The following is a 25,391-nucleotide window of genomic DNA, read 5'->3' as shown; positions in this document are numbered from 1 at the left end:
TCTTGGAATGAATCAATGAGATAGGATTCTTTGTACTTACTACTTCCTACCCAATGGAATTTCCTTTGTCTGTTAAGGAAACATGAAAGCATGAAGAAGGCGGAGACCACTAGCAGGAATCACACATCCTCCAGCCTCTGCTGGGCCCGTGAAGACACAGTACCAGCGGCATGGCCTGCGGCTCTTCCCAAGCATCTACATCTGTAGATCCCCTGTGCAGGCTAACCCCAGAACAAAGCTTTCTCTGCAAGGGGAGCTCCAATGGAAGCAGGCTGCCTTGCCAAACATGTTAATGCAGTCATCGAATGCAGGGCTGTCAGCAGTTTTTTAAAAATCCCAAATCCTCCTTTACCCCTGGGAATCACAATAGAGGCTTGCAGACTCTCTGAGAAGTTGCCAAGAAGGAAGCATCATGGCTTACACAGAACAGAGTTGGGGAGCAGGCTGACTAGGTGAGGGACAGTGGGTCAAAGGTCTCCATGCCCAGGCTGATGTCAATCATCCACCCCTTAGGAGAAAAAGCTTTTTTTAAAAAAAATTCTTCCTTTTCTCTTCTCTGAGGTCTGCAGAAAATAGCGCTTATAAAAATGAGCAATAGCGCCAATGCATTCGCAGCCGTCAGTGACTACAGAATCCCATCTGAACATCACCCAGCTGCTTCACCTCCAGGTTCCACCTCTCTGCTAATGCTCAAGCAGGGCTGCGGAGTGCTCCCATGGGAGACGCAGGTGGAGCTGGGATGCTGGCTTGGGTCTGACCCAGACCTGGCTGTTAGAGTCTTTCAGAGAGTGAACCAGCTGATGGATGGCTTCTCTGTAACTCTGCCTTTCAAACAAAACCAACAACTCTCTCCTATTTAAAGGATGCTAAAAGAAACTGCAAAGTCACATCAACAGGAAGAGGACAAATAGCCACAAGTAAGAGCAAGCGTTGCAGTGTGAGAATCTGGGGGCAAATAGAAAACATATTTGGCATGGCATCCATTACTGTGAACATCAGTGCACAGTGAACTGCAGCAGCCACTCCTGAATGAGGAGCAGGATCGCCTGTGTGCCTGTTTCAGTCTGACCTCTCTGGAGTCACAAGCTGGGTGTGCTTGACCCACCCCGGGACTGCCACGTTGAACCTGTGCAATCACCAAGAACTCTACCTGCAAGGTGTAGCCCGGCTCACACTGAAAGGACAACACGTCATTCACCATGTAGCGACCTCCTATTTTGATGCCGTTGCTGGGAAGCGCTGGTTCTTGGCATGCGGCCAGACCCACAGCTGCAGGAAAGCAACAAGACTGGGAATTACACAACACCAACAATATTCTTATTTGAATAACAAAACAGAGATTTTTCTACTGTTCTTCTCCCATATCAGTAAACAAAGGCTCTAACCTTTTCCGTTGTCATCCTGCCAAAAACAGGCTCAGTAACATGACATTAGAGGAATGAGTTGTTTCTCAAATATTAACTGGTGAATTTCCACTAGGCCTCGACTTACCACTTGTCTACATGAAGCTGCTTTCACATTGGTGTAAAGCGCTCAATTCCAATACATGTATACTTCACAGCTCCTTCATAGTTGACTTCCTGCTTCCTGCAAAGCCCTATGGTATTACTGTCTTAGTTTTGGACTTTCACATACACAATAGCTGCCTTAACAAAAAAAATCACAATGTGTTCTGAGTAGAGTTTCCATCCATAAAACATGAGGACAAAAACAGTTCCATTCACTCTCCATGTCTCTATTTCTCTTTCTCTGCCTATTATTATTGTTATTATTATTATTATTATTATTTTATGTTATAGCTCCATAGGCTCTGGAATTTCCCTGATTCCCTCCCCAAATTCCCTCCCCCCTACAATGATCTCCCTATATTTTTACAATAGTATAGTTCTTCATAGACCATCATAAGTCCATCATTGTGGGCATGGATGGTAGAAGACAGTCCAGAATCCTATGGTCAAGACAAATTTAACAGTTGCATTAGGAGTTCATTTTGATCTAGAAGTAGAGATGTATACTGCAATGTATACTCACATCTGGATATGATAGTCTCCATTACACAGTTACATCTGCTTAAATGAAAAGCCACACACAATATCCACAACAGAATGAAAAGCAGTAATTTATAACACCATGAAGTTAAATAACATGCTACCGAATGACTAATATATCACTGAAGAAATGAAACAGAAAATCAAGAACTTTCTTGAAGAAAATGATGCTTCTGTATGACCTATGAGTCAGAGAAGAAATTAATATAAGAAAAACAACATTTTGGAGAAATGAACATAAAAAAACATCAAAATCCATGTTATACAGCTTTCACTCATCTTTGTTGGTGAGATGTGTCTCCTGCAGGAAACAGACAGATGAGTTTTTTTTTTTTTTTAAATCCAGTCTACTAATCTATGATGTTTGATTGATGATTTTAAGCCATTCACATTCAGGTTTGATATAAATAGATGGTAATTTTGTCCTGACATTTTAGCAATGGGTTATTCTTTGTTTGCTTTAGTATTCTGTTGCTATTTTACTGGGGTGCTCCTCACATCTGCCCTTGGTTTTGGTGGGCATTATTCCTTTTCTCTGTCAAGAGAACACCTTCAAGTACCATTTTTAAGGCAGGTCAGGCAGAGGCATACTTTCTGAACTTTTCTTTACTGGGGAAGAATTGTATTTTCAAAGACAAAGGAAAGCTTTGCTGGGTATGTTATTCTGGGATGGTAATTTTTTTTTCCTTTGAGAATATGGAATATGTCGTTCCATTCTCTTCTGGTCTGTAGAGTTTCCCTCAGAGGTCAGCTGTGAGTCTAATTGCCATTCCTCTATATGTCAATTGAGTTTTTTCTCATGCACATTTAAGGATCTTTTCCTCATGTTCAACTGAATAGAGCTTGAGTATCATGTGTTATAGTAAAGATTGCTTTTGGTCAATCCTTTTGGAAGTACTGTGCCCCTCCTAGATGTTGTTTCCCAATTCTTTCTCCAGATTAAATAATATATTATTTCATTGAATTCAGCCATAAGGTGAGCCATAAGGTGAGATAGATGTGTTTTTCAAATGGAGCTGCATTGACAGGAATATAAAAGGTTTGTCAATCGCAAATCATTTCTTCCACTCCTCCAATGTGTCTCAAAGAAACAGGAGGAGGAAGATAGGGTTCTCTAGAGTAGATCAAGTTTTTTATGTTGTTGCCATCCTGAGTTTAAGCTTAGGTTTTTGCACTACACACACACACACACACACACACACACACACACACACACACACACACAGAGTTTACCAGATTAGTGAAGCAGATTGGGGCAGGGTAGATGAGTAGGAGTCTAGTTAATTCACAGCAATCCCAAGGAGGAGTGGGAAGAAGAAATCAGTGTAGTGGTGTCTGTCACCGTGGCCCCACACGCCACAGGACACAAGCTACCTGCCCTACCCACAGGGTGATCCTTGTGTGTGGACACATTGGGTGGCAGACTCCCTCTGTCCCAGTGCCATCTTGAACTTCGCGTAGCAGAAACTCAAGTTCTAAGATGACAATGATCATTCAAGGGTGCAAGGGCAAGGATGGGGTCAGCATGACTCCACATGCAGCCTGCTCCTGCAGCAGGTGCTGGACTTGTCAGTGGAGCCTGGATGGGCATCTCTTTAAGACCAGGGTCCAAGGCACTGCTTCATGCTGCCTATATCCACCAGGCTTGAGCCAAATGTACACAGTGCTCTTAATGCACATAGGATGCCTGTGGTCCAGTGATTTGTGTCTGCCAATAGATGGAGGTCAAGAGAAGGCTCCTTGGTTGTCAAGTTGCAGATGGTTCCTTCAGGGGAAATTGCCCACCTTTGCTGCTTCAGTAAGCTGAGAGCCAAGTCCCCTCCTTCCCCATGTGAGAGGCTGAGGCAGGTGCACACTCTGGTGCCCAAGCCAGGTACACCAAGTCAGGGCCTGAGTGCCAACCCTGCCCCAGACCTGTGCTTGGGTGTATCACCTCTGCCACTCCTCACGAAAGCAGGAGAAAGCAGAGTCTCTGCTCATGCCATCTGAATTGTAGCTCTGAGAATCCCTCCATGTGGAATGCAAGCCAGTGGGAACCACTGTAGTGGTCTCAGGCCTCAGACACACAGAAAATACATGCTATGGGCAGGTGCGAGGTGTGTCAGAAAGTCTTCAAAGTTGATCCAGACCCCCAATGCAGGGATCAGTATGGTTGCAGTAGGTGAATAATCAATGCATATGCAGATGTATATCCTCATACCCACCTACACATGTATATAACCATGTACACATGTACCAGTCATATAGTTACATACCCACATATCCACATGCCCATACACATGTTGACAATATACACCTACAGGTGCATACACACACAGGCACATATACACATGTGGATACCATACACACACTTGCCACAGTCATGAAGATGCACACCCACATACCACATGCCCACACTTACTCATGTTGACGCATGCAACTACAGGTACATACACACATGCACATACACATGTATATACACATATGAATACCCACATATACATGTACCACAGTCATGTAGATATACACCCACATATCCAATGCCCACACATACACATGTTGCCATATACACCTACAGGTGTATAGACACACAAGTGTATACACACATATACACATGTGAATACCCACATATACACACGTGCCACAGCCATGAAGATGCACACGCACATATCCACATGCCCACACATTTACATGTTGACATACACTCCTACAGGTATATATATATACACACAGGCACATACCCACGTATATACACATGTAAAATCTCTTTCTATTTAAGGGGATATGTTATAACTGTGTAATAGAGACTATTACATCCAGATGTGAGGATACAATACAGTATGCATCTCTGCTTCCAAATCAAAGAGGGACTCCCAATGAAACTGTTGAATGTATTTTGACAATAGGACGCCGGACTCTGTGTCACTGTCCATACCTGCAATGTTAGGATACATTTAAATAATAGAATGATGAACTTATGACTGCTTATGAAGGACTATACAATTGCACTAATATAGGCGAAATTAGTGGGAATGTTGGAGGTTTTTGGAAGGATGAAGGGAAATCCCAGAGCCCATGGAACTATATCACAAAATAATGAAATGAATAAATAAATAATAACAGTCTCAAAAACCCACAAATACACACATATAGGTGTATATGTATACACATATGGATGTACAGCCATATACCTACATGCACATACACACAAATATGCACGTATGTAGAGGTGTGTACACACACACACGATGGATGTCCAGATACATACACATACATACAGATGCACATCCACACGCATAAGCATGCAGATATATGCACATGTACAAATACATACCTAAATAAATGCATACTCACACATATACATGCACACGCATATAGATGTATATATTCCCTACACACATATAAATGCATATCCCTACATGCAACATACATATATATAGATATTGGCAGATTTATACACACAGATGTAACCACCTACAAAATGCATGTATTCATATACACATGGATATTCCCCACAATATACATATTCATGTACACAAGCACACATATTCCCTTATACAGATGTATTATCCCTACACAAACTTCACCTAGAAAATGTACACTTCTTCATATGCAACATAGATACAAATGTATTCACAAAGAATGCAAATGTGCACCTGTAGGTGTACACACACATACATATCAGCAGTTAAACAGCTTGGCACTACATTTTAGGATAAGAGGCTTGTTCTCCAATTTTGAAAAGAAAATTATGTCGACCACACTCATTAATGTCGCTACTTAAAAAACCATTTCAGTGCAAAAAAATCAGGTAAAGATTCATCATTTTAATATGCATCCTGAAACAAAGTGCTGTTGCTAATCTCTATAGAATAATAAAATCTCTATAGAATAATAAAACAAGAATTGCACTGAAGTTCAGATCATGAGCTAGAAAACATGTGAAGGAAGATATCAAACAGTTCCGTGGGTAGAACTGAAGTGAGGCAGACAGCAGACGAAGGAAAGGTCAGATACTTCAATCACACGGATGCAGACATGAACTCGCCATCCTGAACACTCAGACCTCTAGACATGCTCCTTAATGAGCCCCTAAATCTTCATCACAGCAAAGATTATCTATGGGGAATCCTCGTTAATCAAATACTCTCCCAAGAACAGGAAAGGGAAACTTGTAGCTAAAAAAGACCTTATCCTTTCCATAAACTGTTCACAGCTTCATCACACACAGTAACTGCTATTTTTATTTCTTCCATTTGTTAGATAATGGGGTCTCTTTAAAGTACAGGAATTGTGTTTCCAGGGTGACAAAAAGCATTTGGAGTGAACTATGGTGTTTCTCTCCCTCCCTCTCTTCTGGAGGTTCACAAAACATGAATATTTAAAAGATGCCAAGGATCCCACAGAGATGAATGCTTTTCAACCCCATTCATCTTCTGGGCTGCAGAAGTCCATTTTCTGCAGGACTGCTTCTGCTGTGCACCACCCATTCCTAACAGGGAAGAGAATCTACAGAAGTCTGGAGAATCACTGATTTTGCCCGGCATGCCCCCTCCCACCCAGGGCTTTATCCCATGTGGCAAAGCCAGGACAGGGCACGGCCCATCACAGGCCAAGACTCCGATGCCTCATAACATGCATTGTGATGCCACTCTTCCACATGGCTGTTGGCACAATCCATGGGAGAAAACCTGCACGGCCACGAGGATGGTCTTCTTAATAAAATGAGGCAAATGTAAACCATACCATAGGCCAAATGATCATAAAATTGACTAAATCAAATAAATTCACAGAAGAATTATTTTAGTAAAACATAGCTACAATGGTATGGATTCCCCTTGTCTAATATCCTGGATCTGGATTTAGTCAATGTGGCTTCATGGGCAACAGCTAGGTCTTTTTGCTGCAATCCTGCCTCTGACTGCTTTCATGGAGTTCATACAACTGAGCATAATTGCCCTCATTTGTGAGTGCACTATTTATAGGATACTATCCTGTCTTCAGAATGGAGAAGTGGACACTTATCTCCAGGTACTGGATTATTATAAGCATAGTGTTGTTTCAGGGAGATGCGGAAACAAGAGACTACTACGAAGCAGCTTAGGCTGAACATCCATGTGATCAGAAGCCCAAGCACTGGAAGCGCACACACACACGTCAAGCAACGTGCAGAAGCAGGCGACACGGCACATCTGATGCTATTTCTAACTTGATGAGCACAACTTGTAAAAGCCTACACTAACCACATTGTCCAACGAGAATAACAAATGTGTACCTTCTAGCTAAACATATTCTTCATTAACCAATTAAGAAACACTTTGCACAGTAATAATGTAAAATGTATTTTAATTTAGAATCCTGTGTTCAGAGATGGACACTGTGGTCCTGCCTGTAAAGCTACATCCAATATTGGAGCATCTACATCCAATATTGGAGCATCAGTGTGAGACCCAGTTTCTTGGTGTTCAATCCAGTCCCCCTGTTAATGCGCCTGGGAAGGCAGCAGACTGTCCAAGCGCCTGAGCCCAGGCCACCCAGGCAGGAGGCTCCAGTGAAGCTCCTGGCTGCTAGCTTGGGCCCAGCCCAGCCAAAGCAGTTGTGGCAATTTGGGAAGTGAATCAGCAGATGGAAGACTCCAGTCTCTCTTTTTGTGATTCGGCCTTTCAAATAAATACATACAAAAATACCCTGTTCTTTGAATAATATCAAGTAACACGCCGCCTTTCAACAGTTTAACTTTCCTTTTACAAAATGTAAAATTTGTCAGAAAAGTGGTGGAACAGGAACTTCCTCCTGAACACTGAGACACCACCACAACAGAGAACACACAGACCAGTACTTGCTTAGCAATCCACAAGTCCATAAAGCAAGTAGCAAGCTGTTCTCCAGAGAGTGCTGGCACTCACTGCCCCAGCACCCTTCCAGGCACAGCACAGCCTCTGAGGGGAACAATTCCCCGCTGGTCCCATGGAGAGAGAGAAGAACCTGTGCCTAGCACTCCGACTCTCGTGTGCTGCCCACCTGGGCAGCGCCTCAGAGCGGACGCCACTCAGGGCCCTGGGTTGATCTGGTGGCCAGTCCTCACCCTGGATTTGGAGCAGTTGGGAGGCTGAGTGAGGCTCCTTCCCTTCCCTCCTCCCTTTCCCCAGAAACAGGAGGAACAAATAGAAAATTTGGAAACAATGTAACACCCAATTTTTCTCTCACCCTTGATCCTTCCCACCTTAAGCATCTATGTAAACATCATCTAAAATAAAAAAAATTAATGAAACATAAAGAAAAGAAAGAGGGGCAAAAGGCTATAAGTCAAAATCTAACAAAAAGATAACAGGAATTCTTCTTTATCTGTAACTATTTCAGATACAGATGGATTAAATGCCCCAATTGGAAGACAGAAACTGAATAAAGAGGACATTAACTGGGATAGAACAATAGGCTGTCTATAGTGCTTGCATTCTTGCACCAGCATGGGAAAGCCGGAAAAAACTCTTGGCTCCTGGCTTTGGCGGCCCGGCCATGGCTGTACCTTTCATTTGAGGAGTAAACAGTGGATGAAAGTTCTTTCTCCTCTTTTCATCCAACCCATCCCATAAGCCCGCCTTTCAAATAAATAAACAAACCTTTTTAAAAAATATAGGTATAATTTCCAAGAGGTGGCAACTGCCTAGATAAGACGAATTAGTGTTCAATGGGTATGGGGTTTTGCAACATAGAAAAGATCCAGAAATCTGTTATGTAACATTAAAAGTTTGCTTAATACAACAAAACAATACTCAAAACAAACTTTAAAACTCAATATTATATGTTATAAATTAAATAAGGAGATGAATGCACATGAACTCTATGACCAGATGCCTGGCATTATGGCTACTGGCTAATTCCTCGCCTTGCAACTGCTCTGAGCCTGTATAGGCTCCAGTTCATGTCCCGCCTGCTCCACTTTCCATCCAGCTCCCTCCTGCTTGTGGCCTGGGAAAGCAGGGGGGATGTCCCAGGGCCTTGGGACCACACACCTGCTTGGGAGACCTGGAGTAGGCTCCTGGGTTCGGATTGGCTAATCTTCAGGCATTGTGGCCATTTGGGGAGTGAATTAGATGATATCTGATATCTCTCCCTCTTTATCTTTTCTTCTCTTAAATTACCTTTCAGTAAAAATAAATAAATGTTTTTTAAAAACAATGTAGGGCAAGAGCCACAAACTCCAGATTTCTACAACACCCTAGACCTAGTGAGCCCTGCAGTGGTTCTCCCATGACCCACAGGATATCCTGTCCCCCGGCGTCACTCACACATTCCCACACAATCAACAGCATGTGCAGGAAACTCCAAGCAGGCATTACTACCACCAACTGATGTTAAGAAGTAACCCACAACTGGACATGAACAGCCCAAGCAGAGGTTAAAAACCTCCAGCACCCCCCCAACAGCAGATTTTTATTCACTCAGGGATTTTAAATGTTTAATCACCAAAACACAAGATTCAGTAAAATCCAAATCCTAAGTATTTGGATATTTATAAAATTTGAATGATGATATGATGTTATGTATAACATGTTATGTTTTGAATGTTATATGTTGTGTATAAACTAAAATTGAAGTATAGGTGAGGTGGTCACAGAAGGTGGCTGGGAACCCGCATTTACTTTTAACATATTGGTTACTCATTACTATGTCAATTAATTCCATAATGATGTAAATTTTTGCTGATGGTATGTTGGAGCTTTCAATTGACTGGGATGATACTCTGCTGGCTCTGTCATCAGACCAGAGAGGGTATACCTAAGAAGCCGTTGAACTTGACGGGACAATAAGATGCTGAACTCTATGTTTGGTATACGCTTGCAATGGGGAAATCTCAACTGAACTTGAGCTGTGGTTATGCAACAAGGTGGAGGAATCCACCATGGTGGGAGGGTTTGGGGAGGGGTGGGGAGAACCCAAGTATCTATGTAACTGTGTCACATAATACAATGTAATTACTGAAGTTAAATAATAAATAATTAAAAAAAAATTTGAATGAAATTCTGCTTCTCTGTTTCACCTCCCTCAGAAGACAGCTTTGAGTGTTTTGAGCAAGGTAAGCATGTTCCGGAGGGTGTTACTGGGATCAAAGGCACAATCCGCATTCCAGAAAACAGCTCTCTACCCAAACACCCTCCCTCCATTCTTGTGGCTCCGCCTCCAACAGGCTGACCAACCATCTCTAGCTGTCACATGAAGCTACACTCCTATGTCTGCTGTTGTTGATGCCACATGGAGTCCCATAGCCCCTGTGGACCTTGTGGCAGTGGCTGCCTGATGCCCCAAGTCCCTCTAGCCCCCTGCAGCTGGTGGCTGACCAGCAGCTCACCAGGTCCCTCCACACCCCTTCCCTACATAAAACCCTGCAGGACTCGTGACTGCTGACCGCTGTTAGAATGAAACCCCAGAATTTGAGGAGTTGCACTTTCTGACTCTTGCTCATGAGGGTTTGTCCTCTTTCCTGGCTGTGTCCAGACCTTTTTATCTTGGTGTTCGCCACTGTGTAATGCCCTTGCGTGCAGGCTTCCCTCTCCAGGCAGGCTCTGGGCGCTCACTGGCCTGGAGACAGGAGCCAAGACTGACATCATTGGAAACACCTCTGCTGGGCTGGCAGCAATCAAACCTTAGCAGGGAGACCTGAGTAATGACCAGCGCCCATGGGAGAAATTCCACAGGACATAGGGTGCAAGGCTATCCACCAAACTTGGGAGTCCAAAGTTCTCAGGAAATTTTTGAAATGAAATCAGAGAATCTGGCTAGTCAACCAACAGGTCATAAAGAGGTAGGTCTCAGGAGGGTGCTGAACTGAATAAGCGTGCTTACATGCTCAATGGGGGCTCACTTGCTGGTGGGCAGAATACTCTGGGCTGCCATCCCTGTGTGCACTCAGGGACAGCCCTGAGCACTCTTGGGGTGGCTCCATGCCTCCTCTGTGTGTGCTGCACTCACTCAGGATGGTAAATCCTACTGTGTTATTGGTGGGATACAGTGCCATTAGAACAAATAATGATAATAGGCCTGCTTTTTTTTTTTTCTTTTAAGGACTGAGGTAACTATAGTGGGATGACAGAAGTTGCCAATATTCAGTAATGGCCATGCCGCAATAACAATGTGTGGCACTTTCAAAAGGCATAGGGCACCACCCACAATCAGTCCTCATTTCAACACTTCCTTCATTTTTGAAAGGCAGACACATTGATAGACATTTCCCATCTTCTGGGTCACTGGCAGAATGCCACAGCAGGCAGCGGGGCCAGCTCAAACCCAGGATCCCAGACACTCAGCCTGGGTCTCCTTCACGGGTGGCAGGAAGCTACAAGTGGGAGTGGAATTGGCTCTCAAACTCAGCATATCTTCATGAACATTTCATCCAAAGCAGCCGCAAACTCCTGGCCCAGCGTGTGTGCTTGAGAATTCAGTATGCAAAGGAGCTGAAAATACAGTTCATGCTGAATCCCCAAGGCCAAGTCTGAGAGGGAGCTCTTGAGACACCCATCCACCTGAAAGATGGAGACGATGTCCTCACCTGCTCAGCTGCCTGCAGACATGTCATAAATGAACACGTCATGGTCCAAGGCTGTGTCAGGGCCAAGCAGATCTGTGAAGAGAACGGCATCACTTCCTAGAAAGCCTTTCCTACAGCATCACGAGCCAATGGGAAGCCTTAGGACAGTCAAAGCTCATCACTCTGCGAATCACTGCATCATGTTTCATAAAAAGAGTTACATAAATCTGCCACTGGATATTTTTCTTCTGATTCTGTAATTTTTTCTCTTGATTTTATTGCCAGGAAATTCAAACACAAATTTAAGGTCCAATAATAGCAATTAAGCTAGGTGATCAATGTATTTAAATCATTCTCTACAGTTTCTTCTAAAATTTTATTCTCCTTGTTGTACACTCTTTCTTAAGAGACTAAGTTCCATCAAATATTTAGAGGAAAGATAGGCTACTAATATTTTCTAAGATAGACAAACTTATTCACTCTATAACATACCTTTTTGAGTCAGATCATACTCATTTATATTGCTATTTTCACTATAAATCTAACAATTACATGAACACATATAACAGACTTAATCATGTATGGTAATATTTGCACTTGTATGTAAAAGCAGTAGTAACACTATGTCCAGATAAATCAATAACTATAAAAAAGTAAAAGCCTGAATAAAATCAGTTACAAAGATAAAACTTTTCAAAATTAATTTTACAATGATTTAAAATCATTTAATGAACAAAAATTGAGAGGCAACCTCAAATCAATACTATCTTATTTAGGAATATCTTTCAATGCAAATGATAAGAGTCGCTATATTTAGTATTCTATTGTTATTACTAGTTTTTCTCATAGTACCAACATTATTTTTTTCTTTTTATGATAATGACAAATCACAGACTTAGACCACTGGCACACTCCTGGCACACAGAGTGTGTGGTACCACAATGTGATTACCGCACCCCGCCCCAAATTGACATGATACCTGAGAACCACATGATACCCATGAGAGGGCTGCTGCCATCAGTTCTAGCTAAAGCCCTCCCCTTCTTGGAGTCTGCAGGCCAAAAGGCCTGTGCCTTAGACGTGCATGAACTGTGGCTGCCATGTGGAGCAGTGTCTACTGCTGGGTCACAAGTTGGAAAAGGGACAGATGTCTAGACTAGTTATATGAGAATACCATGTTATTGTTCCAGTTACAGAACACCAGATTCCTGAATTAGTTACAGTATAACAACATTTTTGTAACAGTTAGACAGTAATCATGTCTTTTTGCACTTGTTATATTAGAATAACAGATTTCTGTAACAGTTAGAATACTAGTTATAGAAGAAAAGCAGATTTCTGTACCAGCTAGAGAATATCAACAAATTTCTGTACTAGTCATTGAACAACAGATTTTATTCTTAGTTATGGTGCAACAGATCGCTAGTAGTTTCAGAAGAATGACTAATTTCTGTACCAGTTAAAAAGAATCTGTATTTGTGCTAGTTATACAAGAATGACACATTTCTGTACTATTTACGGGAGAATAAGATTCCCATACTAGCTATATCAGAGATTTGTGTACTAGTTATGAAAGAATGACACATCTCTGCACTAGTTTCAGAAGAATACCCAATTTTTGTACCAGTGAGAGAAGAACAGTAGATTTCCGTATTGTAGATACCTGAAATCCACCCAGACACAATGGCCTGTTGCAGTCATGTGCCTCCCAGGGCATGTGCTAGTTCTTTTGGATCAGCAGAGAATGCTGATCAGGAAAACATCTGTGGGAAGGCATGTCCAACAGCCAGCCAGAGCAGAGCTGTGCGGTGCTGTGCTTCGGTACTGACTGAACCAGATGAGGACTGAGCCAGTAGCAAGGTCGAAGCTAGAGGCGAAACCTGGTAAGGGACTTTACGGTACTAATTTTGGAACACTCGCAGTACACACAGGCCCCGGGGATCCAAAACATTCTAACTAAGTGAGGCTCAGTCACAGCTGAATTTTAATAAAGATGGCTAAAAAATAAAATGCCTGGCTGTTAAACAACCATCTCAAAGTATCTAAAAATCAAACACTTTTTAAAAAATCGTAAGCAATCTTTAATGAGATCAAACTTTCAACTTGAAATATACAGGGAATGGAATTCTGTAATTTATCTGTGAATATCTCTGGCTTTTCTGTGTTTGATGAATTTGTGAGCATCTGTGAGTTGGATAGAAGATAAACAGATAACTGCATTAAAATGAATGCTCCAGAAGGCCTTGTTGAGAGCTAGCCTGAAAGTTAATTTTAGTATTCATGTAACTATCCTTCAACTGGTGCATTCTCAAAATCCTTAAATCCCCAGAGCTGTTTTAAAATGCCTGTTTTTTTAAGTTAAAATAGAGCCACTGTGAAATCTGTATTCACTGAGATATAAGAATCTGCAAAACAAAACATTCCTCACCTGAATCAGCTCAACTAAAGTCATGACTTTTCAGAACCAAGCAGGGGACCTAGGTGAGGTTACCAGGTGGTCACAACTCCAAGGCACAAGACACTCTCTCTCTGTGACATCCGCACAGGAGTCCAGGGCCAGGAGGAGAGGCCAGCTTCCTGTGAGCAACTCTCTGGAGTCAAAGGGGCTCATGGAGCTCAGAGACCTGACAGCAGTCCTTGCTCCCCTCCCAAGGGACGATGCTCTGCAGACACAGTCTGAGAAATGTGGACAGCCCTGCCAAAGTGTTGGTGATGCCAGGATAGGAAGCACAGGCCGGCCCTCGATCCTGCAGGCAGGGACCCATGGTCAGCAGCCAGCAGGCCCTGGACTTCTTGTGGCCTCCTGTCATTGCAAAGGGTCCCTGAGGGTCACCTCAGTGAACCCAATCCTGCATGACATGGGGCTACTCCAGGGCACCATGTGGATGGCAAGTCTCTTGGCAGCCCAGGTCAACAGTCCTTGTACAATTGTAATGTTGATGGCATCAATGTTAATTCTACAAACAGGATGCAATCCACACTACAACTTCAGCATAGAAGGTTAGACCAGAGGCAAGATTTCCTCTTAATCTTCAGGGCAGGGACTATCAGAATGTGTCAAAACCACTCAATGAGAATATATTAAATGACCCATGTGGCCATTAGCCAGATTAAATCAGACTTTGAATTCTCCATTGTGGTCCAATTGAGTGAGTCTTTCTCTTAAAGACTCACACTGACTGGGAACACGATGGACTGCAGTTTCTCTTGTTGATGGAGCTGAGGCCTGCGGGATGAGGGACAACTGTATTCAACCATCCCCACAGTTAATTATTTCCTTGGCACATCTTTCTATGAAATATGAATGAACAGCCAGAATCTGCAAAGTGCTTTTCAGAAAGACAGTCTCAGCCATCCACTCCAACACTGCAAGAACTAGTAATGAATTTATTAACACTCATGAATGAGGCTTATATTTTCCATATAGAAATGTTTTAAAAAGTATCAAAAATAGCACATTTTTTAGACACATCCCATGTAAACAACATCCACAGAATCATCTCATACTGTCACCAAAATGTTCCTATTCATATAAATTGGAATAAACTTGCATACAAATGCCAGTAGCACTTAAGGAAACGAAAACTTGAAACAGCCCCGTGGTTTGCATCTGTTTTTAGACTGTTTTTCATCAGTAGGAAATCTGGCCTTTCAAAAGCATGCAGGTATCTACAAACCAGCAAACTGTTTATCTCAATTCCAAAGATCAGGCATTAAAGCTTGTTCATGCATTTGCCTATTTGCAAGTGCTTATTAAAGGAGATGAATATCAACATTAAGCACTTTTAGTGCTTGAAAACGTGTCCTAAAATAAACCTTACTCTCATAGAAATTCTCACTCTGCTTTCCCAAGGTTTACCTGCATAATCATACGCCAAGCAAGATCTGTGAACTTGGCCTTTGCCATCCCATTCATCAGACTATTAACTCAGTCTCACATCCATTTTTAAAAGGTTACCGTCTCCTCCACAATGCCGTCTCCCAATTAAAATGAATAATGCACCAGGGCCGGCTTGGAAGTGATGGCTCCGTGCTAGTTCTTATTTGAACAGCTTTGGAGGCCAGAAACAGGATATGCAGATGACTGTCATCTCTCTGGAAATTACGAGTTTCTGGTTTTGGAGGCAAATATGAATATTTATCATCACTCACCAGAACACCAGAGAGATTACAGATGGTTAGCTTTTGTGTTTTTTTGTTTTGTTTTGTTTTCTACTACGAACACCCTGAAATTATAGCAGTTTTTATCTAATTATTCCAGATACAAATTGTAACATTTCCCCATTCCTTAGTCTTTAATAACATGTGTTTTAAAGGACTCACTTTCATACAGTCTACTTCACCACAATTTGAGAACAATGTTTACTGGAGAAACGACTTATTTTTCCTTCAAGAAGCTTCCTCCATTTAAGCACATGCATTGAAGCAGAAACAATGGGTCTTACTTTTGTATTCTAGGCGGAAGCCAGCTGCTGCCACGCTGATGTCGGATTGGAAATGCAGGTAGAGCTGGTTGGACGTGCTGTTGAGCAAGGCTGGTACTGTGCTACCTGTGGGAGACAGCGGGGATAGACTGAGGGTCATCAGGCAGCCCCTTCTCTGCAGGACCGCCCAGGTCACTCACTGACTACTGGGAACCCTGCTGGTGTCTCAGCTTTGGCTTTGCTAGGGATACGTGCAGCCAATCTGTTTTTCTCTGTGCGCTAAAAAGTGACTCACTGTGTCCTCTGCTCTCCACAGATGTGTGTGATACCTCTGATTCCCCCAGGAAGAGGGGCACCGACTCTCAACAATGCAATCTTCTGGATTATTCTTTATTTTCTTTTATATGAACAAAGAAGGAACAAAATGTGAAACCCAAGTCAAATATCAGGGGAACAGCAGTCTAAATGCTAGAGCAATGCAGCAGTGCAAGAGTGACTTCTCGTTACACAATCCCTTTCTGTTCCCCTTGTGACTTACGCTGAGATATGAAATGATTTCAACCACATGTGTGTGAAAAAGACCATAGATGCTCATCTTTTCCTCAGTTTTCCTCAGTTAAAAAGATTCGATCTGTGTTACCAGAAGCAACACATTATATGAGGGCTACAGATCCAAGGATAAGTGTGTCAAAGAGGTAACGGGGAGTGGGGAGAAGTGCTGAAGAATACAGAGAAGTTGTCACCTGAAAGAGTGAGATCTTTGTTAAGGTTCACCACACTATGAAAAAATAATTAGCTTAAATCGCTTATTTTCCCAATGTGTCTGTATGTTTGCTATAAGACTGTATTGAAACTGACCTCTAAATAAGAAGCATGAACCTGTACTACCCGGAAGCCCACACACTGGCCCTACCCAGCATGCTTCCTCACTTGGTCTCACTCACTCCATCCTTCCAACCTCTCAATCATCACCCAGTGCCTGCCAGCATACCCTCAATCGGTATGTAACAATAAGCTTATGTTTCCCCGTGTCTGATTCTTTCCTAATCCAACTCAGCCACAGTTTGGCAGTCAGAAAGTTCTTATAATATTCCATTTGTGGTGATGTTATGTTACCAGTCTGATAGCCCTGGAGTCATTTCATGGTTAAATCTCAAACTTCTTCATTTTGCATAGAGACCCTGTAGGATCTGATGTCTGTCTACATATCTATTTTCTTCTCACTACTTTCTATTTCACAGCTCACATTTTTCTCATGCTTATAGACTTGAATTATCTTTCTCTGCTCCCCTGAACTACTTTGCCTTTCTTAATCTGATTTCTTTCAAAATTCTCCATTTAATTCCAAATTTATGCCCTCCACACAGCAACACTGTGTCCACCACAGAAGAATGACTAGACAGGCACAAAGCTCCAAAGAGTTGAGTTTGACTGAACCATCTCAGGGAGAAGAATAAATCAGTCCTGACCTACACACATGGAGCAGGTGGAATTGTAGTTCCACTGTTTGTTTTTCCCATCACTTGCATGTCTTCCTGGAATCTATGAAAGAGTCACCAGTTGATTTCCTAAATCATTAAATACTGGTTATTGCGTGCCTTCGATGTGTGCATTCCTTCTGCAAACAAAAACTTATTTTATTTTACAAATGGATAATAGCTGTAATTCTTCCAGCTTTCAACAAAATTCCAAACCAACTTCTGTAATCTTGTGATACCTGTGGTGCTGCGTCATTTAGCCTCTGTGATTAGGGATTTCTTCCTTGCCCTGAGGTCCTCATCACTGAATGCTGTATGCGCTCCTCTCCCCACACTCCCCAGTCCCAGCAGCTCCAAGAGCCTGGGCAAAATTCAGACAGAAGAGTACTTGTCTGTGACCTGGAAATAAGCGCAGCCTTTCCAAGTGCAGCAGGCTACCCTGCCATCCTGTGCCAATGCAAAGGAGCAAGAAGGTTTTTCACACACACTCCTTGTCATCCCCTACTCAGGCTTTCTGTGTCCAGTCTTCACTCCTGTGTGTCTGCCTTCAAATACTGGAGCAGGTGAGCCAAAGCCATTGGTGTCTGCTGCCTCTAGATCTGAAAGGTGGACACATGAATCTTCCTTGAAATGACCCTGGCTGAGAGGCTAGTGCAAGAGATGTGTTAATATCACACCAAGCTATCTGGTGACAAAGCAGATCCATTTTTGTTGGTTCCAATTGGAAGATGCCTTCAGGACTTGTATTTAAACTCAGATTTGCATAGAGAAACTCTCCCCTGAATTACAATGTTTCACATATTTGAAAATGTACCATCATAGGAATATTGGCATTTTGGGTAAGGGAAACTCAAATTTTCAGTAGAATATGTTTCAGAAGAGGAGTAACAAGAAAAATTGGAGGCAAAAGAGAATTTTAGATCCATACCTTAGAGATTGCATGTGTGTTTGTGTGTGTGTGTGTGTGTGTGTGTGTGTGACAGCTTTTGGAAGTTGGATCCCTGGGAGATTTAGAGAATTTTCCTTCAACCTATTTTGTATGGCTTCCTTAGGTGAGACACCAGTTTTAAAAGCTAATATAATTTTAGGACTAAATTACTAGTGTACTAAATTAACACATTTCACAGTAACACTGAGTGTCCACTGAGTGAGCAACACTTACAGACTCCTTGCTGATTAATCTCTGTTCTTTGACAAAGGCTCCATGCACAGATGGGCAGATGATAGGCAGACAATGAACAGGTAGGAAATGTTGGAGACTGAACCAGTTACGGCAAATAAGCAGGGAGTCTCCCTTTACTGCTTAGTGCAGACATGATAAAGAACATTTCAGGAGATGATGCAGTGCAGATGAGGGGTTTGCACAGTGATCTGGCCTGCTTCTCTCACAAGCGCATTCAGATGTTCTCCTCGTGGGGCACCCACGAGGCCTTGAGCAAAATGGGAGACCAATGATGGCAGAGAAGGGAGGCAGGAAGCAGAAGGAGCATTCACTTTTCACTCACGGGTATGACCCAGAACCCCAATGACCTCAAGATGAAAGAGACTTCGACCGAAATCATACATTATTACCTATTGTGTTTAACTCAGCATTGTCTTACCTTAGCATTAGTGGATTGTATACTAAATGTGTTGCTATGCATCTAACTGGCATAACCAGGTAAACCTTTCATTGTTCTGTCTGCACTGTTTTTATTTCTTGGTTTCTCCCATAAATATTGCACACCCCACCAATCTCTTCAGGTAACCAGAATCATTTCAGTAGTTCTTTCTTTGTTTGCTTTGCACCTGTGCGTCCCTTATCAAGGCCTGGAGAGTCACTTCAGCACCCAGGCTCCAGAGCAGGACAGCAACAGACATTTTATCTGAGTCTAAGTACTTGAATCTCCTTCTCAGACAGAGATCTATTCTTGGGTCCATTTCCACCCCCATCCTCTCTTTAAGAAAGGAAATTGTATCTTCCACATTACAACTATTTATAACTGTATTTCATTATTCTAGGGCACCAATTTTCAATGCAGCCATTCAATGCCTATTGCTTGTCATTTGCCTATGGTAGCTGTATTACTGTGGTATAAGAAAAAAATCTACTTCCAACTCTAGCCCAAATTCTATATTATAATACAACAATATAGAGGTTAGGGCCTAGAGCGGTAGCCTACTGGCTAAAGTCCTCACCTAGCACACACCGGGATTCCATATGGATACCAGCCTGATGACAGCAGAGAAGGCAGAACTTGAGCAAAATCCCATATAGATACCAGACCAATGATGGCTGCTCCACTTCCCATTCAGCTCCCTGCTTGTGGTCTGGCAAAGCAGCAGAGGATGGCCCAAAGCCTTGGGAACCCTGCATCCATGTGGGAGACCTAGAAGAGGCTCCAGGCTCCTGGCTTTGGATTGGCTCAGTTCCAAGCAATGCAGCCATTTGGGGAGTGAACCAATGGACGGAAGATCTTTTTCTCTGTATTTCCTTCTTTCTGTGTATCTGCCATTCTAATAAAAATAAATAAAGCTTTTAAAAAGTTGTAGGGTTGACCTTTTGGTGATTTAGACGTTAACTGCTGCTGGGGCTGTCTGGATCCTTTGTCGCAGCACCCATGAGCTTCAGCTAGCACTCTCCCAATCCAGTTTCCTGCTGACGTTGTATCTAGCCAGTTGATGATGGTCCAAGTACTTGGGTCACCCTCACCCACGTGGGAGGTCCACATGGAACTCTGGAATCCTGGTGTTGTCTTGATCAACCCCTGTTTCAGTCATGTGAAGGGTGAGCTATTGTATACAAGTCTGGACAGTCTCTCTCTTTCTCCCTTTCTCCTCCCTGTGAGCCTCTCTACCTTTCAAATAAATAAATAAATAAATAAATAAATAGATAGATAAATAAACAAATACACAGATAAATACATAAACACATAAATAAATAGATAAATAAATAAATAAATAAATAAATAAATAAATAAACAAACAAATTGTTTGAAAACTATCATGCCTTGTCTCCGACCAGCAGCGACATGAACAACGAGACACACTGTGGAGGGTCTGGGAAAAGCCCGAACCACAACCGGACCCCTTATTGCCCAAAGCGGCTGTGTTTATCCCTTTGTCTCTGCTGCCTTTATCCCCGTCGGTCTTAGCTTCCCCCCCTGCTTCTCTAGCCCTCTCTGCCGCTTTTCCAGATTCTTGTCCCTGTACTTTTCTCAGTTGGTCCTACTGCTTTATGTCCTGCTTTTGTACCCCTCTCCGCTGCCTTTCCTCCCCATACGCCTTATCTCTTCCACCCGAAGATCTTAGCCCCTCTTCCCCTCTCTGCCGCCCCATTCTTTCCGTTCTGTCCGTCCTTCTCCCCGTCCTTCTCCTCGTCGTCCCCCCTTCGTTTTTAGAGGCTGCTTTTATACCGCTCTCCACCAATCACTTCTCCCCGTGAGTCCACTTGGTACTACCTGATAGGCCAGTAGCAATGACATAATCTCAGCGAGGGCATCAGCCTATCCCTGTGACTTCCTGTTTACCTGCTGGTGAGGCCAACCCCGCCTCCTGGCCCTGGGCCAGTCCGATGGCCCTTCCTATTTCTGGGAGCCCACTCCCCACATGCCTGTCACAGATGAGTAAATGAGTTATACATGTGGAAGCGCGTTGTGAACTGCCATGTCCCCTCTAGATGTGTTCATTAACCAAGCAGTTGGCTTCATGAATCACAGTCCTGTTTGCACTTCTGTTATGAAATACATCTCGCAATCCTACCTGCAGCCTTGGCTTCTGAGGCCCCAGGTGGCAAACAGAACAAGCAGTCAGCCATTAGCCAGGAATGCCTGGCAGCATGCTGAGAACCTCAGCATCCACAGCGTCTAAGCCCAGCTGGACCAAAGGCACAGCTGCGCCTCTCTGTGCAGGGCCTTTCCCCTCGGCTCTTCTCAGAATTGACTAGGGAAGGAAGCTTATTCCCAACATACACAATGCAGCTGAGTAATTTTTTTTAATACTGCTACAGGTAGAATTTTGTTTTATCTCATTGCTTTCCTGACCTAGATAGGACAACACACAACAAAGGAAACAAAAATTTTATAATTGTCCCTGAAGATCCTACTCTCAGTAAACCAATATTTACTTCTCTTTAATATTGTCAGATACACATTCATATGCATTTTGCTCTATTTTATTCACTTATGATGTACAAACTGCCTGCACTCAAAAATGATTTTATGTGACTTACAATAAACGACCTACATAGGTGTCCTAGTGGAAAAGAAAACTCAAAATATTAATTTATTTGAACTGTCAATAATTTCTCCTGACTTATGTTCCCTCCATACCTACTCATTCTCCTTTCTTTTTACTCTACAACCTGTAAGGTGGATTTAATATCACCTTCATAAATATTTTAATGAGTATCACAGGATCTAAAAATGCTTATTTATACTTAAAATATTCAAAATTTATGGCTGAATTGTCTCTTTTACAGAATTCATTTTAAAATCATTTCTAACTTGAACAAAAGTTTCTAGTACCCAAAATACTGGTATATACCTATGATCTCTCTTTATGTGATATAACTTACCTACCTCTATATCTATTTATTATAATTCTGATGGTTATATTTGTATATAATTTGCATAATATGCCTATAAAGAACATTTTGTTCCAAACCATTTGTAAACTCATTGCAAGCACAGTGACTTATTTCTTCTAAAATTGTATCATACATTTCTTACAGCAAAACAGTTTTCAAACGACAATATTGACACCCAGCCAACACTGCCCCTTCAATCTGCAGCCCTCATGTAGATTTCAACCGTCTGCCAATGATGGTTTTGTACCCAAGGACTCCATTGAGAATCTCTGTGGGAACTCAGTGCCAAGTCCCTTAGGTTTTCTCTGTTCTACAAGAGCTCCCTAGTCCTCCCTCATCTTAGCACTTGTGAAAAAATGCAGGTCCATTTCTCATGGAACATTCTTTTGCACAACTGAACCTATTTTGGTCTAGGTAAGGAGTGCAAATGGACAATCCTCTGGTGAGGACATCTCTACTGCTGGCTCCCAGTCAGAGCAGAGGCAGCTGGCAGGAGCCAATCAGTGCCAGTGTTTCAGAGACACCCCAGGAACTGCTACACATCCACCATGGTGGGAGCACACCACAGATATCGTAAAGTGGCAAATGAAAAGGGATGCTCTAGGCATGTCTTGCCTCTTCATCTGTGATCATGCATGAGTCTCTTGGCAAAGGAGGTGTCCACACAGTGGAACCTCTGTGCTCATTGCTGTTCTTTATACTGAGTAAGGGATGGACAGGCACCCAGAGTGTGGATGCTCTATGCCTCAACAACATGCTCTTCCATTCATTTTCTTCAGTAATTTATTTATTTACATCAGTTTGCTATTTTATACTAATGCCTTATCTTGTATTTCCCCCCTGCCATAGTTTTGGAGTCAGCGTGTCTCTAAGAAATGATGGTCCCTTTAAGGGATGATGGTTTTCACAGAGATACTTAAGAAACAAGATTTACTGAGTAGAGTATCTGAAAAGAGAAAGGTGGAGAGCAAAGTATCTACACACACAATTTCACTTGTGTTTATGGTTGTGTGCATTTTAAATTCATGGGTTTTGTGCTGGAGTTGTGTGGCATCTAATGTCACTGCCTGAGATGACAGCACCCCTTATGCACACCAGTTCAAGTCTTGGCTGACCCTTTGATCCAGCTAGCTCCCTGTTAATGTGCCTGGGAAGGAAGCAGAGGACACCACAGGTACTTGAGTCCCTGCACACCTTGCGGAAGACCTGGAGGACAATCCTGGCTACTGGTCGCAGCCTAGCCCTGCCCTGGCCATCACAGCCACTCGGAAGTGAACCAGAGGATGGAAACAATTTTTCTCTCTTTCTCTCTATCTGCCCCTCTTTCTCTACAAGTCTGATTTTTCAAGTAAGTAAGTATTTAAAAACAAAACAAAACCAAAAAAAGCCTGAGGGCACAATATTGCAACTCAAATCCAGCACAGGTCTGTGAAATCTCCTGATGAAGTGTTAGTCATCTTAGTTCCTGTAAACACACTATTGGAGTCACATGACAGCATTAACCAATAATGCATTCCACAGAAATGTCCTCATTAGTAAGTGAAACAAATACATACAGAAACACAAATTATCAGAAAAGTAAAATGGCTTCTGCTCATCTTTCTAATATGTGGTTGCTACACAGTCTGATCCTATTCCCACATGCATGGAAGGAAATTTTGAAATAAATTTTTGAATTTTCCCAAAGATGTGAGGGTCTTTGCCATCTGTGAAGGCTCGTCTGACCCTCTGTGTTTATGACAACTCTGACTCCTAGGCTGCTAGGTCACATTAACCAGCTGGGTGAAGAGTTGGCGGCAACAATGCCCATGGTATCGGCCCAAGCCCCAAGCTCTCAGGAGGAAAGGTTGGAGAAAATAACGACTGGACCTTAATGCTCAGGCATGCTGCTGGATTGGCCTCCACCACAATGTGCCTGGGAGGTGACACACAACAAGGCCAGGTGAGTTCTGTGTCTGGGATCCTCCAGGAGTTGCAGTCTGAGTCCCTTCCCCTGGCATCTCCTGACTTGCATCCTTGATGACTGCAGTCAATGAGAATCAGGGATTGGTTGTACAGCCCGGTGAATGACTCTGGAACGTAACAGGATCCCAGGAGTCGTGGCTGACAGGCAGCCAGTTTCCAGTATGGCTGGTGGCCTAGAAACCTCAGAGCTTATAACTGGTTGGTTCCAAGGAGAGATGTGTGGAGAATTAGGACTGAAACATGAGAAGTCATTGCTAACTCCAGGAAATCCATGTTAGAACTGTATTTCAGGGATACACTTTCATCAAATGTTTGTTAAAAAATCATTTTCTTCTCACTTAAAAAGTCCAATAAGAGAGGGGGTTATCTTTGTTTTAATCAGTATTCTTGGTCAAATGCCACAGGAAGTGGCACAGGAAGTGGGCTTACCTCATTTATTATGGTGGTTGCTAACACTATGATGTCATTTCCCGTTAACATTGGCCACTCCCCATGCACCTGCCTCAGCTTTGCAGAGCTTCTCTGCTGCTGCTGCATGTGGTGTTATTCAGCTCTATAGGTATGTGTGAGCACACGAGGTGCGAGACTTAGCAAACCCTTTCCACTGAAAAACCCTAGCCTGAAACATGAAAATGCATACTTGAAGCCCGGTTGGAGAGTGGCCATTCTCCAGGGGGAAGCTTACTAGAAGGTTGCTGAGTGTGAGCTGATAAACACTCAAGAGATGTGTTTCTCAGACAAACAGCAACAACGGGCACTGTTAGCTGAGCAGATTTTAGTAATTCCACACATAGGCGATATGATAAGTGATAGGAGCTGTAAATGACACATGGAGATAAATGTGCATTTTCAAACATTTAAATATCTGGCAAGTGAAATAACACACTATGTGAAAATGAGCTCTGCAGGTGTCAATTCGATACACAGCAGACATGAGCACAGAGGCTCATGGGAAACTTCTTACACAGCTGACGTGAGCACAGAGGCTCATGGGAGACTTCTTACACAGCTGACGTGAGCACAGAGGCTCATGGGAGACTTCTTACACAGCTGACGTGAGCACAGAGGCTCATGGGAGACTTCTTACACAGCTGACGTGAGCACAGAGGCTCATGGGAGACTTCTTACACAGCTGACGTGAGCACAGAAGCTCATGGGAGACTTCTCTTTCTCTGGATTGTCTGAACCTTATTACTCTGCTCTCATGTTTTCATTTTTTTCAGAGTAGTCCTCATTTTTTTCAGAAAAAATTAGGCAAATCATTACTTTTTTTTAATCCTTTGCTACCTGTGAAACAACTGATAATACAACCACAATAAACTGCGTCACCTACACACATGCCTTACATTGTTGTGTTAATGAAACGGCTCTGTCCTTTACTTCAAACAACGAACATGGTGCCTG

The 25,391-nt window shown here is 42.7% G+C and overlaps 1 protein-coding gene across 1 annotated transcript in view; it reads right to left on the bottom strand.

Annotated features, from left to right (window-relative positions):
• Positions 1-25,391, bottom strand: part of CSMD1 (CUB and Sushi multiple domains 1) — a 652,915-nt gene that overhangs the window by 157,765 nt on the left and 469,759 nt on the right. The window contains exons 33-34 of the mRNA XM_058666667.1: positions 15,999-16,103; positions 1,151-1,269 (exon numbers count right to left, since the gene is read on the bottom strand). Of these exons, the coding sequence (XP_058522650.1) occupies positions 1,151-1,269; positions 15,999-16,103 (224 nt within the window). The remainder of the gene's footprint in view (positions 1-1,150; positions 1,270-15,998; positions 16,104-25,391) is intronic.

The sequence above is a fragment of the Ochotona princeps genome, chromosome 7 (genome assembly GCF_030435755.1).
Source record: "Ochotona princeps isolate mOchPri1 chromosome 7, mOchPri1.hap1, whole genome shotgun sequence".
Taxonomy (NCBI): Eukaryota; Metazoa; Chordata; class Mammalia; order Lagomorpha; family Ochotonidae; genus Ochotona; species Ochotona princeps.
Note: the sequence above shows the minus strand (reverse complement) of the source record. Positions and strands in the feature narration are given on the sequence as shown.